Genomic DNA, 17,108 nt, shown 5'->3' on the forward strand with positions numbered 1-17,108 from the left:
TGACACTAGAAGAATGGTCAACATCATCACTCTGAAAATACAGACCCGGATGAATCGTTTCCATCAATGGTGGACATCTTCCATAGACAGCCCTCCTTTTACTGAAAAATCTCTATAAAGTGGAACTCTTAGATTAAGATATTTTTGTGTGTTTTTCCTGGGAAACCCAAAAATAAAAAGCATGTCTTCGCCAGGGAACGCTTGCGGATCTACCGTTAAAGTCCATGCCTTGATTCTGGTTTCCAAACTCAAAATACAAAGATATGGGATAGACTGCAGCATGTCAGTTTTTAATTAAAATAAATTTCACTAAAAACCTTTGTAATATTTTGTCCTCCGTTTCTTTACCACTACAGCACAAATATGCGTAAATCTACAGAAGAAAAGCACCCTTTGCGAAGAACGATTTATATGTAGTAATAATATCAGCAATCTATTAAGAAGGTATAGGCCTTAAGAACATAAAAGCTTTACTCCATGAGCATCCTCTCTCAGTAGAGGCTGCTCTTTCCTGCTTCAAACCAATGAAAGGTGTATAATCTTGAGCTGAATGAGTTCCCACCTTGTTACTGAAGCCCAATGACAAGAGGCATATTTTCAACCTTTGCCTGTTTAAAGCACTCTGGGAAAATGACCTCCATCAAAAACCCAATATGAACCTGCCTTACCCAATTTAAAACTATGGGTGAAAAAGAAGACCATTCCTTTCTGTGACCCCATGCCAACTACGACTGCCCAGGGTCTGCTTGCTTTCATATCATTCTTACCGGTCATCCACTTCTAGAAAACAGCAGCCAGGGGTATGAGTGGTGGTGAAGATCCACTTATCCACTGGAATCCTGGGGGCTAAAAGGCAAAAAAGGGCATTTTATTGCAGGAATAGACTGTGCAGTTTGAAAGTAGACAATATTAAAAATGTGTTGCACGCCCAGGAGGTTTGCACAGACTTTCTATATATGTAGAAGAGCGCCTTCAAGGATGGACCCACTTCATTCTCAATGTATTATAATAGCAATTCAGTTCAAAGTTATTATTTGAATTAGGTTACTGAAAACATGTTTTTGAGAAGGGGGGACACCTTTTCACTATTAATTCTCAACGTAGCCTGTCTTGAAAGCTTTTATAAAAAGTTTACAATGCATGTGTTAGAGGACATGAAGTTAAAGAGGGTTAAAATTAGCGCATATTATCCGGTCGATTGTTAGCTGCAACGCCTAGCCAAGGTTTTTAACTGCTGCATCTGAGAAGCTATTTAATCATTTGGGCTAATATCAACCATTCTTAACTTGATAACTTTTGAAATTTAAAACGGCTGCTGGCATAGAAGCAAAAACAGATCATTAAAATCGAATATTAAACATTAACATTTTCCGACTGTAATGTTTTTTGGTTGTCATTGGTAGCATGAGGATCCGCTCGCATCACGGTGAGTACATTGCTTTGATCTTTGCTGATTGTATGACTTCTATTCGGTTGGGAAAAGAGTAGATTTGTGCCTAAACCCTGCCTCATCGTCGGTTACCTTATGAATCCAGCATTAATCAGACTTCCTGGAGGAAATTTGAAAAAGCAGTTGCGAGTTAGTGGCACATGCATGAAACGTAGTGGTCCTTTACTGGATGTAGTGATGATAAAGGTTTAAAGGATTTGCAGCAAGTCAGACCATTTGAAAGAGTAGACAGGCTGAAGCAGAGTAAGATGTATGTCAGGCAAGCCCCACATTACACAAAGCTACAACCTCAGTGGGGTCTCAAAGGCTCACGTTTGTCATTAATTTACGCAATTTCCTAAAATGTTATCCCACCTATAAGGAAAGCCTCTTAAATTAAACATCCAGAGGTTCCCTGGTTACAGCCCCAAACCATCAAGATAAAGTGCAACCTTGTGTCCAAAGGCGCCACTATCACCCAATCCCAACTCATGGCAGTTTGTGATCAATAATGACATTTTTTCTCCTAAGGAACAATATGGGAGGAAGATCATTTCAGAGATGGTCCCTCTTCCAACACAACTCATTTGCGTATTTGTTGTGTCTTTTTGCATCGTAGCATACATTTCGTGTTGGAGTTTGATTTGCTATGTTGGCCAATTTGCAGACCTTGTTACCCAGAAACCTGGCTCCTAATCCCTGCTATGGCAAATGCCCACACATCAGTTGGGTCTGGGCAAAATAACATCATCTCACAGTGCCTCCAACGTTTTCCTTATTTGTAAATATGTCTACCAGCACGAATGTTGACCTGTGTCACTTATGGCATCGAGCATTTTTAATTATGCACCCTTGAGGCATGTTTTTTAATTTCATGCTAAACAGTCATGCATTATAATAGTGGTGACTGATATCTGTGTGGTGTGCTTAGTGTAAAATGGGTATCATTTTTAATAGAACCTTTAAATGAATTTTGAATTTAAAAAAAACATATTTGAAAACTGAGACTATGAAGTTTTAAACTTCAGAACTTGTTTTGACCAGCCAGTTTGTGTTACAAGATGCTTGGAGATTTTCCACCTGCAGTCTTTGTCTTAGCTAGAATACAGTCACAGTAACCCAGTGTAGGAAGGGAGGGATTCCTTTCTAACGGAAACAGCCCCAGACAAGTATGGAGCCTTTTCCCAGAAGGGTCTGTCTCACCCGTCAAATCACATTGCTCCCTGGAAGGCGCACCTTTATTTCAAACAGGGAACGGGACTGGGGTGTTTCCATATTTTGTAGGGCAATCATCACTGGTGTTGACTTGGCTGCAAAAGTAATAACGTCAGAGCTTGGCTGCTTTTCAGAGGTGCACCAATGTAGGGGCTGGAAAGCTCAGCAATCAGGCTTGGGAACCTTTCTATTAAAATTCCAAGCTGGTGGCCACACACGTTAAACATGTTTAGTACATGATTTAGCAGCTGAAAGAGATTTTCTGATTTGCCAACAGTATGTGCACGATTAAATAATAATTGCAAGATATCACTGTCTGTATCCTGATTGGTGGGATGCTTCGGATGCATTGGCTGAAGCGTGGGCCTGTATTGTCAGGTGGAGGCAGTCGGCCAAGTGCCTTGGAACCTGATCAGTAGTACTTTGAAGGTGCGGTGTCTAATCTCCTCTAGTCAACAGGTAGGACATATTGACGAGCTTAGCTAGAAAGGTCTTAGAGTATATACACACATGTGATGCAAGAGGTTCTGCATCACTGCACCTAGTAACTATTCTTGAAGCACAGAATGAGCTAAATTTTAACATCAATTAAGTAAGCACGATACTGCGCAGGATACTGGTATTCAGATTTAGTGGCCAAGGAAAACATGAGAGCTAACTTTGACCAAAATGTAACAACTGCTCTAACTCAAAACAAGTTTTGCCTTTGCTCTCCAAGTTCTTCCTGGAGGGCCCCTGTCAAGTAAAAAAATCGTGTGCCTGCTTTAAGCTCGTCTTTGACAAGTGACCATGCAAAGGAACTGCGATACCCAAGAACTTCATTTAAGAGAACAGCTCAGGAATATGGCCAATACAATCTGATAACCTCTCCTTGTGCTTTGACCTTCAGCAGATGCTCAGACCACCTGGACCCATTTCTTCACCTCCAGCACGGACACCCGCTTGAAAACCATGGAAACCACTTTGGACAGTGTCATCACCTTCCCCCAGCTGGCATGAACTGATTTCCCAGATTTCTTCTCCAAGACATTATGGTTACTGTTCACAGTAATTGTAATTGTTTACTTGTACAGCGCTTATACACAAGTGAAGTGCTTCAAAGCGCTTTAAGGCAGGAAGGGAGAAAGGGAATACAGTAGACATTCTTAGGCCTTGAGGTTTATGAATGATCTAACAAAAAAGTAACTAGCATACTAGGCCTGACAGCATTTCTCTTAGTGCAAGTGCATGAATTGTTTCAGGTGCAACCAGATTAGGGAGGGGAGACAAAGGGGGACAAGACAGAACTTCCTTGGCCTTTTAAATTCAGGTCATACAAGTGTACAGACGGAAGTGAAAGGGAGAGGTAAGGGGGAACAAGTGCGCACAGCCCAGCAGGGCCCTCGGTTAAGTGCAGAGAGGTTACTCCTCTCATGGAACGTATGCTGAAAGGGCAGCAGTGCTGAGCATAGTGCAAAGGCCTGGAGGTAAGTGCAAAGACTGGCGGGGGAGCCCGGGACATGTGAGGTTCTGGAGGTGTGTCAGGCGACCAGTCAGCAAAAGCTGAACAGAGTTAGGGGAGAGATGGAGGAGTGAGGCAGCGAGAAAGAGAGAGGAGGTTAGCAGGGGAGAAGGAGAGAGAAAGAGGAAGAGAAGAGGAAGGTCTTGAGGAGTTTCCAGAAGTTAAGGAGCTCAGGCGGACCGAGGCAGCGAGGATTTTCCAGAGGGAGGCAGCTGCAGAGGATAAAGATCCACCCCCAAATCTCTGCTTGAAAAAACAGCTCACCCGCAAAGATTTGGAAGACGAGTGGAGGGCTCTAAGAGTATTAAGGAAGAGAGCGTTGTAGATAGTAATTCCTAACTCACCCGAGACAGCCAGGTCCACTTACGCCCGACCTACTGTTCATCTGAGTGCTGCTAAAAAGACCCACAAAGACAGTAAAGGTATATTTCCAATTTTGTTCCATAATCCTGACGTAAAAAGTGTTTATTGACTTCCTTTATATATTAATTCTGCTATTTTGGTCTTACCTGCTCCTACTTTGACCCCAACATTACATTTGGGTTTTGCTAAAAGACTCGTACTGTTTTTATTTCTTCCAATGACTCAACTTTACATTTTTTGTAACTATACTGTTTTGAACCCCACTTTTGGTTAAATCTCAAACACCACCAAGATATCTAAAGAGAGCGACAGAGAGAGCGCGTACCAAAGGAATCCCAGTGAGCCTCGATTCACCTCAGTGGTTTGTGAACTGCAGGATTTGGGTGTGGAGGATGCTCAGGTAGAGCACAGTTAGCCTTTAGCTTCTCCTACACATCTTATTGAAGCAATAGAACCCTGCGGAGATAGTTAGAAGCCTGGGCCAAGTCCATACATTGTCACTGTCTGAGCGGTGGGAGAATAGGTGGTGGGGGCCATCTTCGCAGATGTTCTTTTGCAACGGTTATGAAAGGTAAGTCCTGGGTAGAGGATTATGGTTATATGTCTCCCTATTTGGTCTTAGGAAAGGATTCAAAATCTTTAAAAAGCGATGATCAAGGCTTGGGCTGTACAACTTAATGTTGATACAATGGTGAGAACCTCAGTTTTAGTCAATTTGCTGCCAAAAAAAGAACACGAAAACCCCATGTTAAGCTAAAAGCTCAAAAAAGACCAATTTCTCCCATTTAGAGCACAATGTCCTTGTGGTATCTCGAAGCGAAGACAGTTCTCATGATGTTAACCAGTGCCATTTTCATTTACGACTGCATCTCATCAGCATATTCATGGAATTCATAGCTCCATCACACGCTCACTATATGCCCAAGAAATGTAGTAGTCACCGCTCGCAACTCTATTCAAGCCCATCTTCAAGCTCAGTCTCGCCCCGCCACAAATCAGTTAGGGGTCCTGCAAGGACGCAGCTTGCGCACTTCACACTACAAACCTGGATCAAAGCATCCAGGACCGCCGCCCTCATGCATTTGCCCAACCTCTGGCATGCCGACCCACCACCAGCCCTGGCCCAGTCGCCAGTCTCACCAAGAAGCCTTCTTTAGTTACACCCCAGCGAGCTGCTGGCGCCTCACCAGCGCCAAGTCAGGCTGCACACTCTGTCTTTTCCGCTGCTTTGGCTATGGATGCCAAGTCAGTCACAACCTGCAGTGCCGACGAAGATAGTATCACTGCTCTCATTGACATGGAGAACCATAACACATCTAGCACACTTTCAATCCATGTTACTGCTGCCAACCTATTGGATGGTAACACTGCCAATACTGTCCAAAAAGTGGGGGTCAGTGGGTACAGCTTATTTTCTTCTTTTTTAATTTAGTGATGTGATAGTGGATGTTTGTTGATTATTTGGTCCTGTCGCCAGAACTCAGCAGGAAATGGTATACTTCAACTGCTAGGCAGGTATATGGACTATTTCCTCCAACCACTCATACAGAGTACAAAGACATACATTAAAGACATCAAAGCACTTTTAAAACATCTTGGCAGAACTACTAATTTTGGACAATACCATCCTCCTCACAGCAGATGTACGCAGTTTGTATACGCCAATACTGCACAGATTGGGTCAAGAAGCAGTCAAATGGCTGCTTCTGTGCACCAAAGAACTACAAAGATCAAAAGAATTCCTGGTGATGCTGTTGGAATTTATTTCCCAAAATCCGTATTTCAAATATAAAAAGCAATACTATTTACAAGTCAGTGGTACATCTATGGGAGCAACCATGGCCCAAGCTATGCAAACCCATTTATGTATGCATTTGAAACTGATCACATCATTCACCACAACATTTGGAAACAACATCTCCACTATTGGGGACGATACATTGATGACGTTTTTGGAAATTGCAAAGGCACAAAAGAAAAGTTCCTTATATTTTGGGAATTTCTGAACAGCATTGATGAACGAATACAGTTTACAACTATCCACAGTCAGCAACAAGTCAATTTCCTAGGCGTTACCATCATCAACAAAGACTCTCAACTCACAACAAACCTATATCGCAAACCAAGTGACCGCATTCATCCACCAAACTATCTAAAAAGCCTTCCGTACAGTCAATTTCTTTGAGTGAAGAAAATAGTATAAAATGAGAGTGAGTGCACAAGACTAATGAAAGAGATTGCCACGAGATTCTCACAAAGAGGATACCGGTCAGATTAGATTAATACTTCATTGAACAAAATTGAGACCATTGACAGAAAGATAATATTGGAACAAAAGAAAACAACCAAAGAAACACTGTTGATATACGTGACCAAATATTCGACAGAAAGTAACAAGGTAAAGAAAATCATAGAAAAACATTTGCACTTTCTGTCAGAAGATAGAACCCTGGGGAATCGTTACTCAACCTTACCAATGTTTGCATACACCCGAAGCAGAAATATCAAAGACATGCTAGTTCGAAGTGACGCCAAACATCCAAAGAAAAAGCAACAAAAAGCAAACAAAAAAAGGCATTCATCCTTGCTTAAATTGTTCCAACTGTAATATGGTACAAAAGGGTGACACCATATCCCAGCCAAACTCAGGAAGGAAAATTTACTTGAAAAACTACGCAACATGTGAAACAGCCATGTGGCAAATATTACGGTGGTCAGACCACAAGAAAGGCTAAAATACGGTGGAATGAACATCGGTCCAACATTCGGACCAGCAACATGAAATCCCCAGTCTCCAGTCATTTTAACGAGGCACAACATCAAATAGCACAAATTAGGTTTCAAATACTGGATGTAACTGAGATAATAAGAGGCACAAATGTGGACATTAATAAACTGTTTGTCAGAAGGAAACTTATTGGATAGAAAAACTTAACTCTCTACACCCAGGAGGGGTAAACGAGGAATGCAATTGTCACGACTCGCTCCCTTCGCTCCCGTTCCCGCCACTTGGGGGCATGTTTTGGGGCTTATTCCTTGCTGGACATTTCCTCCGAACCTAATGCCACAGTGCTGTAATGAATTGGGAGCGCAAAATCCCTATTTTCCAAACTACTTCCCTTCCGGATCCATTCCAGGTCTTTGGCAGCCAGCATGCTTCTTTAACCAAATGACTGTGTTTCCCAGAATGCCTGGCCCACTGCTCCACCTCCACCCTTGCAGGACTAGGTTGGGTGGAGGATAAGCAACACCTGTGGCTGCAGGTGCAGCAGTCAGCACACCTGAGGCGTGTGCTCGTTTAGCAGCTTTAAAAGCCTCAGTCTCACTTCAGTCCAGCGCTGGTCATCGTTTGCAGTGTTCCTGTTTTTGACTAGTCCCTTGTTCATTGTTCCTTGCCCTTTTACCTAGGTCCTGGTTCCTGTTTTCTTGTTCCCTCCGCCCTGAATCTCTGATTCATGCTCTAATTGATTTCTGCTCCCTTGTTTCCCTTTTTTCCTTCCTCTGTTTACAGGCAGCATTTCTCAGTGCTTTCCCTATTCAAATGCAGCCCAGTTGGTATTTCTTTGACTCTGTCCTTTGCTGCTGTTAACCCGTATGCCTTAGCCTTCCTCTTGATTAGCTTCCTGTCTTTTCCTTGGAAGGATAGGGAGAAGTTTGCATTGGTTATTTAGCTTTTTCCCTGCTCCTGATCCTTACTTCTATTGGGATCCATTCCAGGTTTTCCTTAGCACTTCTGCATTTATTTTCCCATTTGATTTTAGGTGTGGTGTGCGGTTGTTAGCTAGCTCCTGTGTGAATGCTTATGTTTTCCTCACTATTTGTTATCATTATTTCAACTTAGGTATTTAGTTTTCTGCAGCGGATCACTCTCGGCTGCCTTCCAGCCTTCACCCTTGCCCTGTCGGGCTCCCCACATAACAGCGGATCACGCTCTGCTGCATTCCAGCCTCCGCCCTTGTCCTCTGGGCTCCCTGCCCTGCAGCCTGCCTCGCTCCGGCTGCCTTCAGCCCTTGTCCTCTTGGGCCCCCTGTTCTACAGTCTACCTCTCACTGGCAACCTACAGCCCGTGCGCTCTGGACCTTCCTACTTCTCCCATTGCTGTTCTAGCCTCTCGGGGTCCCAGTTCATCAACAGGATTCATGGGCTAGCTGACATTCAAGAGGTTTATTCTCGTCCTTGTGAGTACAGTTCTTTAGTTTTCTTATTTGATACCATCAGAGTGTTAGTTCACAGATCCTGTCATTGCTTGCCCTCCACGTGGGTTTAGCGCTGTCAGTACCTGTAACAGCAATTGGGGGTAAGGCGCTTGCCGACTTTCCTCGCGGTCAGGTGCTTACCCCACATCCCTTTTCACATATTGGGTTTAATATCACACTCTGTTTGCACTCCTGGCTTCTAGCATACATGAGTCGTTGTTCCTATGTGCACATTACCCTTGCCATATTCGCTGCCTTAGTATTCGCAGGACTAATCCTGACAGAATGACCAGCCCAAAATTCCCATTGAATATGGCAAGTTTAAGAAAGAAAGGCAGCAAGGCCTCTAACAAGTTTGTACAGAAAGCTTCCCCTACATTTACCTGTGACAATCAAATCACTAGTCTTGGTTTAAATGAACTCCTTGTCACGAATGGGCATTTACGAGCAGAGTATTTTTCCCATAGGATGGCTCATCCTACATTGCCTGATCCTAGTTCGATCTTTTGTTCTGATCCCGATTCTATGTCAGCGCAAGCCTTAACCGTAGTAAACAACACACTGTCAGACTTATTAGACAAGAGTACCTCGGTTGTTGAAACCCATGATTCCAGTTGTGCTTCACCTCAGATAGAACAGTTTCATGGTACAAACATAAAGAATGGAGGGGTTCCTTGCATAACTTCTGTTTTCTACCCTCAGTCCAAATACTTCTTTGCACAAGTACATACGGTAGTCCCTAATGTCAAGAGGTCTAAGGTCAATAGTTTGCTTAAGGGTAACACAGACCAAGTTAGTATGAGAAAGTATAAATCTCAGAACCTGAAAGCAGTAGAGGACAGTGCACAATCGGTGCACATCCAGATTGCTAGTGCAGGATCCAGCCCTGATGCTACTATGCCTCCCCCTGTGCCTACTGATAGTGATGTACAGTTAATGCAGGGCATACTAAGAGCCAAGCTTGAGGAGTTAACACAAGAATTCATTTCTTTACAAGAGGAGAATAAGATCTTGCACGCATTTCTGAATACACCTCAGACTTTATCCATTGATGTTGATGAAGTGAACACAGTTCAGCCCCTGAGTGCAGAGACTTTGGTAAATCATGATAATTGCCAATATGTTAGATCTATTGGAAGTGAAAGTCTTTCTTCTAGCACAGCGCTCAACCTGGGCACAGTTTCTAACAATTGTTCTGCTGATTATCAGGGATTGCAGTTAGCTGAAGATTTACAAGCCACTCCTTTACCTAAAGTTTCCTGTGTAGCAGTCTGTCATAATTCTGAGCTAGCACACATACAAGCTTCTGATCTCCAAACACAATACACAAAGGTGGCATACACAGATTCAGTCACTACACTAGGCTTAGGTCCTGCTCTTGATACAGCTGCTGAGACTGAAGTAGAGTTTAAAGCTGATGTGGAAGACGATCTTACCTCTGGGTTCACTCTTCCTTCTGCCAATTCTGATCAATACAAACAGTCAGAGACTGTACAGATTGCATGTTCTGATGAACTCATTCCACAGTATACAGAACCAAAAGACCAGCAGGCGAATCCTGAACTGTTGATTGTTAATCTGCCTCTTTCAGAAGCTAAGACAGAGGAATGGACAATTGACGAAATCCTGATTAACAGAGACTTTACTATGGTGATTCCACTGGTTGATTTTGACTTCCACAAAGAAAGAGACTCTGTGTCACCCACTAAAGAAAAGGACCGCAAGGGTACAGTTCAGTCCTTGGTTACTGGAGCCAAGGAGTCTAATGCCCTAAAGGTGCCCTCCATTCCTGAGACACCAATGTGTCTATCAACTTCTGAGACTTCTGTGTGTCCTCCTACAACCATTGACTCTTCTATGATCCAATCCACAGCCCTGCAGTCATCTTTGGTACACGTGTCTTCAACCAATGAACCACTGCCATGTCTGCCATTTCATCAAGAGCCTCCACCATGCACGGGGTTAGTCCCAAAGACCCTGACATGTTTGGATTCAGCTACCGAGATGGCTCCAACTTGCATGCCTTCCGCTTCAAAGTTTCCTCTGGCCTGCCTGTCTACAGTGACTCATCCAGAAGATCATCCTTCAGCCAGAGAGCCTCCGGTAGTCCATCATATGTGCATGTCTTCAGTTCCAGAGTCTATTGCTTGTTTGCCTTCAGTTCATGATACACCGGTATCCTGCTTAGCTTCGCTTCCAACATCAGAGGTATACCTGTCTACACCATCAGATCCTGCTGTATTTTCTACTGCTCCAGACAGTCCTCCTGAATCCCAAACATTTACTGTCGATGAACGTTTAGATTGCCTTTCTTTTGCTTCAGGAGGAGCATCAGAATGCCTGCCTTTTCCACAAGACGATTCTCCCAACTGCTTCACTTTAGCATCAGAGCATCCAAAAAATGCAGCATCAGATTTTGAGACTTTTGCCAGCTCCCGCTTCAGAGTCATCAAGCTAGACCAAGTGGTGAGTCAGAACCACTCATCTGGGTGTGCACAGGGGGTGGTGCAGACCGGCGTATTACCTACAGAACTTGTGCAACAGAATTCCGCCAAGAAGCACCAGTTGGGTGCTAGTAGCCAAAGGAAGGGAATGACTGCTGCAGTTCAAGATGTGTCTGTTATTGCTCCTTCTGCAAGTGTGCCTGAAATACCAAGTACTGTGTCTATCACTCCTATCAGTATGCCAAACGTCCCTGCTGTTGTATCCAACGTGCAATCAAACCTTAATCATTTTCAACCACAAGCCTTTTCCCAGATGGATGACAGAAAAAGATCTGAACCTCTACCTCAGCCGCCACCTTCTCTAATGGCTGAACATGAACATTTCCTGAAGCCAGCAACTTCCTTACCTCCCGCATGTCCGCTCTCGGCAGAAAGGCTAACAGAACTTCTACCATTGTCTAAGGCAAGTTGCACCAGCCTGCCTCCCTCCTCAAAGACTTACAAGGGTCCACTCCCAGTGACTGAGCTTCCTGGACCTTTCAACTTTGCTTCAGGTCTTGCAAGTCCTTCATGCCTTTCTTCAAACCATGAGTCTCTTCCTCACCAGAAGCCATTGATTCCATCAGTATCACCTCCAAAGACAAAGCACTCCTATCATGGAAGCCCATCTGCCTTTGCCCACAAGCCACCATTTCCATCAGTGCCACCTCCAAAGAAAAAGCACTCCCATCATGGAAAGAAGAAGTCTCGTGCGGGTGGCGGGCACCCGAAGAGGGCCGTAGGAGGGGGTATACTGTCACGACTCGCTCCCTTCGCTCCCGTTCCCGCCACTTGGGGGCATGTTTTGGGGCTTATTCCTTGCTGGACATTTCCTCCGAACCTAATGCCACAGTGCTGTAATGAATTGGGAGCGCAAAATCCCTATTTTCCAAACTACTTCCCTTCCGGATCCATTCCAGGTCTTTGGCAGCCAGCATGCTTCTTTAACCAAATGACTGTGTTTCCCAGAATGCCTGGCCCACTGCTCCACCTCCACCCTTGCAGGACTAGGTTGGGTGGAGGATAAGCAACACCTGTGGCTGCAGGTGCAGCAGTCAGCACACCTGAGGCGTGTGCTCGTTTAGCAGCTTTAAAAGCCTCAGTCTCACTTCAGTCCAGCGCTGGTCATCGTTTGCAGTGTTCCTGTTTTTGACTAGTCCCTTGTTCATTGTTCCTTGCCCTTTTACCTAGGTCCTGGTTCCTGTTTTCTTGTTCCCTCCGCCCTGAATCTCTGATTCATGCTCTAATTGATTTCTGCTCCCTTGTTTCCCTTTTTTCCTTCCTCTGTTTACAGGCAGCATTTCTCAGTGCTTTCCCTATTCAAATGCAGCCCAGTTGGTATTTCTTTGACTCTGTCCTTTGCTGCTGTTAACCCGTATGCCTTAGCCTTCCTCTTGATTAGCTTCCTGTCTTTTCCTTGGAAGGATAGGGAGAAGTTTGCATTGGTTATTTAGCTTTTTCCCTGCTCCTGATCCTTACTTCTATTGGGATCCATTCCAGGTTTTCCTTAGCACTTCTGCATTTATTTTCCCATTTGATTTTAGGTGTGGTGTGCGGTTGTTAGCTAGCTCCTGTGTGAATGCTTATGTTTTCCTCACTATTTGTTATCATTATTTCAACTTAGGTATTTAGTTTTCTGCAGCGGATCACTCTCGGCTGCCTTCCAGCCTTCACCCTTGCCCTGTCGGGCTCCCCACATAACAGCGGATCACGCTCTGCTGCATTCCAGCCTCCGCCCTTGTCCTCTGGGCTCCCTGCCCTGCAGCCTGCCTCGCTCCGGCTGCCTTCAGCCCTTGTCCTCTTGGGCCCCCTGTTCTACAGTCTACCTCTCACTGGCAACCTACAGCCCGTGCCCTCTGGACCTTCCTACTTCTCCCATTGCTGTTCTAGCCTCTCGGGGTCCCAGTTCATCAACAGGATTCATGGGCTAGCTGACATTCAAGAGGTTTATTCTCGTCCTTGTGAGTACAGTTCTTTAGTTTTCTTATTTGATACCATCAGAGTGTTAGTTCACAGATCCTGTCATTGCTTGCCCTCCACGTGGGTTTAGCGCTGTCAGTACCTGTAACAGCAATTGGGGGTAAGGCGCTTGCCGACTTTCCTCGCGGTCAGGTGCTTACCCCACATCCCTTTTCACATATTGGGTTTAATATCACACTCTGTTTGCACTCCTGGCTTCTAGCATACATGAGTCGTTGTTCCTATGTGCACATTACCCTTGCCATATTCGCTGCCTTAGTATTCGCAGGACTAATCCTGACAGCAATTTTGCATGTTTTCTTTAATCATCAAACACTTTGCTATTGGTAATGTATATATGAAACCTTTTTATAAACATGACAACGTAGACAATGGTGTTTGTGGAAAAAGAAGATGAGTAAGAATTGTAAAGACTATGACATGGAAAACATTTGAGAGACTGCTACGTCTAGCACAGAAAACAAAATGTGTGAATCTTCTGTTAGTGAGCACACCATTTTTCTACTCTTTCCAAATTCTTTGAATGTAACAGATAAGTTCACTGTATTTCGTTTACTGAATTATTTGCTCAAAACTGTGTCGAAATTTGGAAATGTAATTAAGCACAATGATAGGTTCATATTACGTATAGAAGCAAAAGGCCAGCAAGAATTCTTAGTAATCAAGCATTCAGACAATGGAAACATGTTAGAATCTTCTAATTCAAACAATACAGAATCAAAGATGGCCGCTGGCGCATGATGACATCATCACGTTGAAGACTTCATCACCACGTCACGCACCAGCGCCATTTTAAGCAGATAAAAACAAGCAGGGTGTCCAGACACGCGAGCCTGGTGCCCTGCTGCCCAAAATTCTGCCAGAAACAGGTAAGGTTCTCCTGAATGGGAGATGAAACTCTGAAGCTGTGACTTCAAATTGTAGTTTAATGAATAATTATAATAGGATCCTCCTATTTGAAATAATTATATGTTTTGACACTCAGGCTGCCTATGTGACTACATCTGAGACAGGTTATCTCACCACAAAAGAATAAGGTTTGAAATGTTCTCAAAATGCAATATTTTGAAATACAGAAGAATTTTATTTTTTAATTAAAAAAATGTAAATAACAATGCAATGAGAGTATCAAAAAGACACCAAGTGTATACATTTATTTACTGTGATACAGATACATAGGCTATAAGACTCAAAGTGAATTTAACATTGAAGTCAGCATCAAAAACAAAGAAAATAAGAAGTTGGCCATGATGCAGTGGTAAATGAATGCCAAAAATGATAATTTGTAAAGGAAATTATTATTTATCTTGACATACCTTGAACATACATATGGTTTATTTATCTATTTTTTCCATAATGGTAGCACTTTCCACTCTTAAACTAAGTTGTGGACATTGACATGGGCATTACCCGTATGGAGTTCTGAATGAAGGAAGGCGCAGCCCCGGGACGTAATTGCAAGTGTTGGCATGTGCCATGTTTCTAAGGAGCTGGGAGCGATAGCCTGCATAAAGAACTGAATAAAAAGATGAATGACAACCACCTGCCATGTACGAATGGAGGATCCTAGGCTAGTCAATGTTGCGCGCCAACTAGCTTGGGAATGCTCTCTGGACCACATTTGAAGGGACGCACAAACACATGCCTGCCCCGCACACAGACAGGTGTCATGTAGATGGCCGAGGCCAAACTTGGGTAAGGTTATGAAGGTGAGTGGAGGCCATTTGGGAACGGGACTGTAAGTATCGGACGGCCCAGATCAAGACAGAGACGCAGAGATGCACCCGCAACCCACCTGGAGATGATACGGAAATTGAGCACCTCACGTCAGCAACGCCAATTAACTAATCCACTAACAATTTCACCCCTCTGCATACACCTCTCAAACTCTAACCAAACACATCCACAAGCCTACAACACATCAATCCGCACAAACTTCACTACACTGCAACAACAAAACAAACCACACAGACTCGCACAACGGCACACGACGACTACTGCCGTAAAACACCACAAGCCAAGCCACGGACCCACTGGGCTGAGGCCGCCAACAGCACATTACTGCTCTCTTGCACTTCTCCAGCTTATTCCCACTAACTCACCCCCACTCCCTCCCCCCTTTTTATTTCAGATTGCCAGGGGACCACTCCGGTGGTGATAGTGCGCGGTACAAGTATCCATTAACATTAACATAATAGTCCATGAAGAAGGTCAAGTGTGACCGAAATGCATTGGACTTGAAATAGATGATGCAACAGGCCTGACCAAGTAAATGGTCTTTTGAATAAAGACAATAACCTTGTGAAAATGTATACAACCTTTTGGAGTATCATTTCAAAAACATAAATTAAAAATTGGAATTGAACAATTAAAACGAAGCAAAAATTGTGTTTTATCACTCAGGTCCTTCAGTTGTGTGGGATACCTAACCCAAACCCATTCTTGTCACAACACTGCCAATACTGTCTGCACTGTAACTGTTTCCACTCATTTAACTGCATTGTCTGATTTTATTGATGAGTCTGCTGTGAACACACTTACACTCAACCACTCTGATGCCATTGCTATCACCAGCCATGCACCATATTGCTTTTCTGCTGTTAAAATGTTGATACCTTGCCTAGCCACACATCCACCAACACCACTTACATGCAGTGGTGGACTGGCCCATAGGGAACTCTGGAGATTTCCCGGTGGGCCTCTGCACCCTGGGCCTCTTTTGTGTGGTATTTCCAAATTGTCTCATAGGAAAAGCATTGGGCTTGCTGCAAATGTGTCATATGGGGCCACTTTGAACATTATTTCCAGGGCCTCTTTTGGTCACCAGTAATTATTTCCAGGGCCTCTTTTAGTTCCGAGTCCACCCCTGCTTGCATGGGGCCCAATATCACTGTTTCTGAAACCATTGATACCACCATGATTGACCACTCAGAGATTAAGACTGCTGGTCTCATATCAAACTGTGCCTCTGCCATCATACTTCCTTGATGCCCAACCTCTTTGATGTTAATAATGTATGCCCTGTACCTATCACCACTGTTACCATGGCCATTGCTGCCCCCCTGCGACGCCAAAGCTAGTACACACCCTGATCCTACTGCCAATATGGAAGCTAACGCACCTGCGCTCCCCGTACCCATCAACCCCACAGCTAATGCCACTACCAAAGTCCCAGAAAAGCCTCCCATCTCCACGAGCATGCCGCCTCTCCACTGTGCACTGATGAACACCTGCTCCAAACCTGCACATGCCCTCGACATCAATTACATCATCCCGACATAAAACCTTGACATGCTTGCCCTTACGGAAAAGTGGCTCCATAGTGCCCCAGCTCCTGCCCGCTCACTTGCCAAACCTGAAGGTTACACTATTCTCAGGAAGAGATTAAAGATAAGCCGTGGTGTACAAATATTAAGAACGCCATGATTTAAAAAATTGACTGTCTTCACAAAAATTCTTAGCAAAAGACGGACCCTGAAACCATCCCAACTGACCTCTACCGACACCACCTCTCTGATACCAAAGAGCCTCCTCCTCAGCAGCTTATTGCACCAAATTGATAAATGTTGCCAGACCATTCCTCTCCACTGAGAGCTGCCTTAGTATCGCCTGGGTGGTAGTCAGAGCCAGGCTTGACTACTACAATGTTCTTTTCGTGGGCTCCTCGCAACCCAATGTTCAGAAACTACAATCAATCCAAAATAATTCACTGTGAGCTGCACTAAACATCCATAAATCTGAACGCATCTCTGCCAGAATAGTGGGTGTTACTCACCGGAAGAGGGAGTACGAGGACAGGAGACCTGAAGTACAGATTTGGAGAAAGTTGCTTGAAGAGCTCGGGTTGGAGCCTCCAACCGAGCCTCCTCTCTGTGAGGGAAATAAACTCTTTTTGACGATATGACCTCTTGCTGGATGTTGTACCAGGCAAGAGGACCGAT

General features: G+C 44.2%; 1 protein-coding gene across 7 annotated transcripts in view; it reads right to left on the reverse strand.

Moving 5' to 3' along the window:
* The window catches only part of PER3 (period circadian regulator 3), a 494,927-nt gene that overhangs the window by 189,367 nt on the left and 288,452 nt on the right, over positions 1-17,108 (reverse strand). For all 7 annotated transcript variants that reach the window (XM_069610411.1, XM_069610410.1, XM_069610408.1 and 4 more), the window contains one exon: positions 768-846. In XM_069610411.1, coding sequence (XP_069466512.1) covers positions 768-846 — 79 coding nt within the window. The remainder of the gene's footprint in view (positions 1-767; positions 847-17,108) is intronic.

Source organism: Ambystoma mexicanum, chromosome 8 (genome assembly GCF_040938575.1).
Source record: "Ambystoma mexicanum isolate Mex_15411 chromosome 8, UKY_AmexF1_1, whole genome shotgun sequence".
Classification (NCBI taxonomy): Eukaryota; Metazoa; Chordata; class Amphibia; order Caudata; family Ambystomatidae; genus Ambystoma; species Ambystoma mexicanum.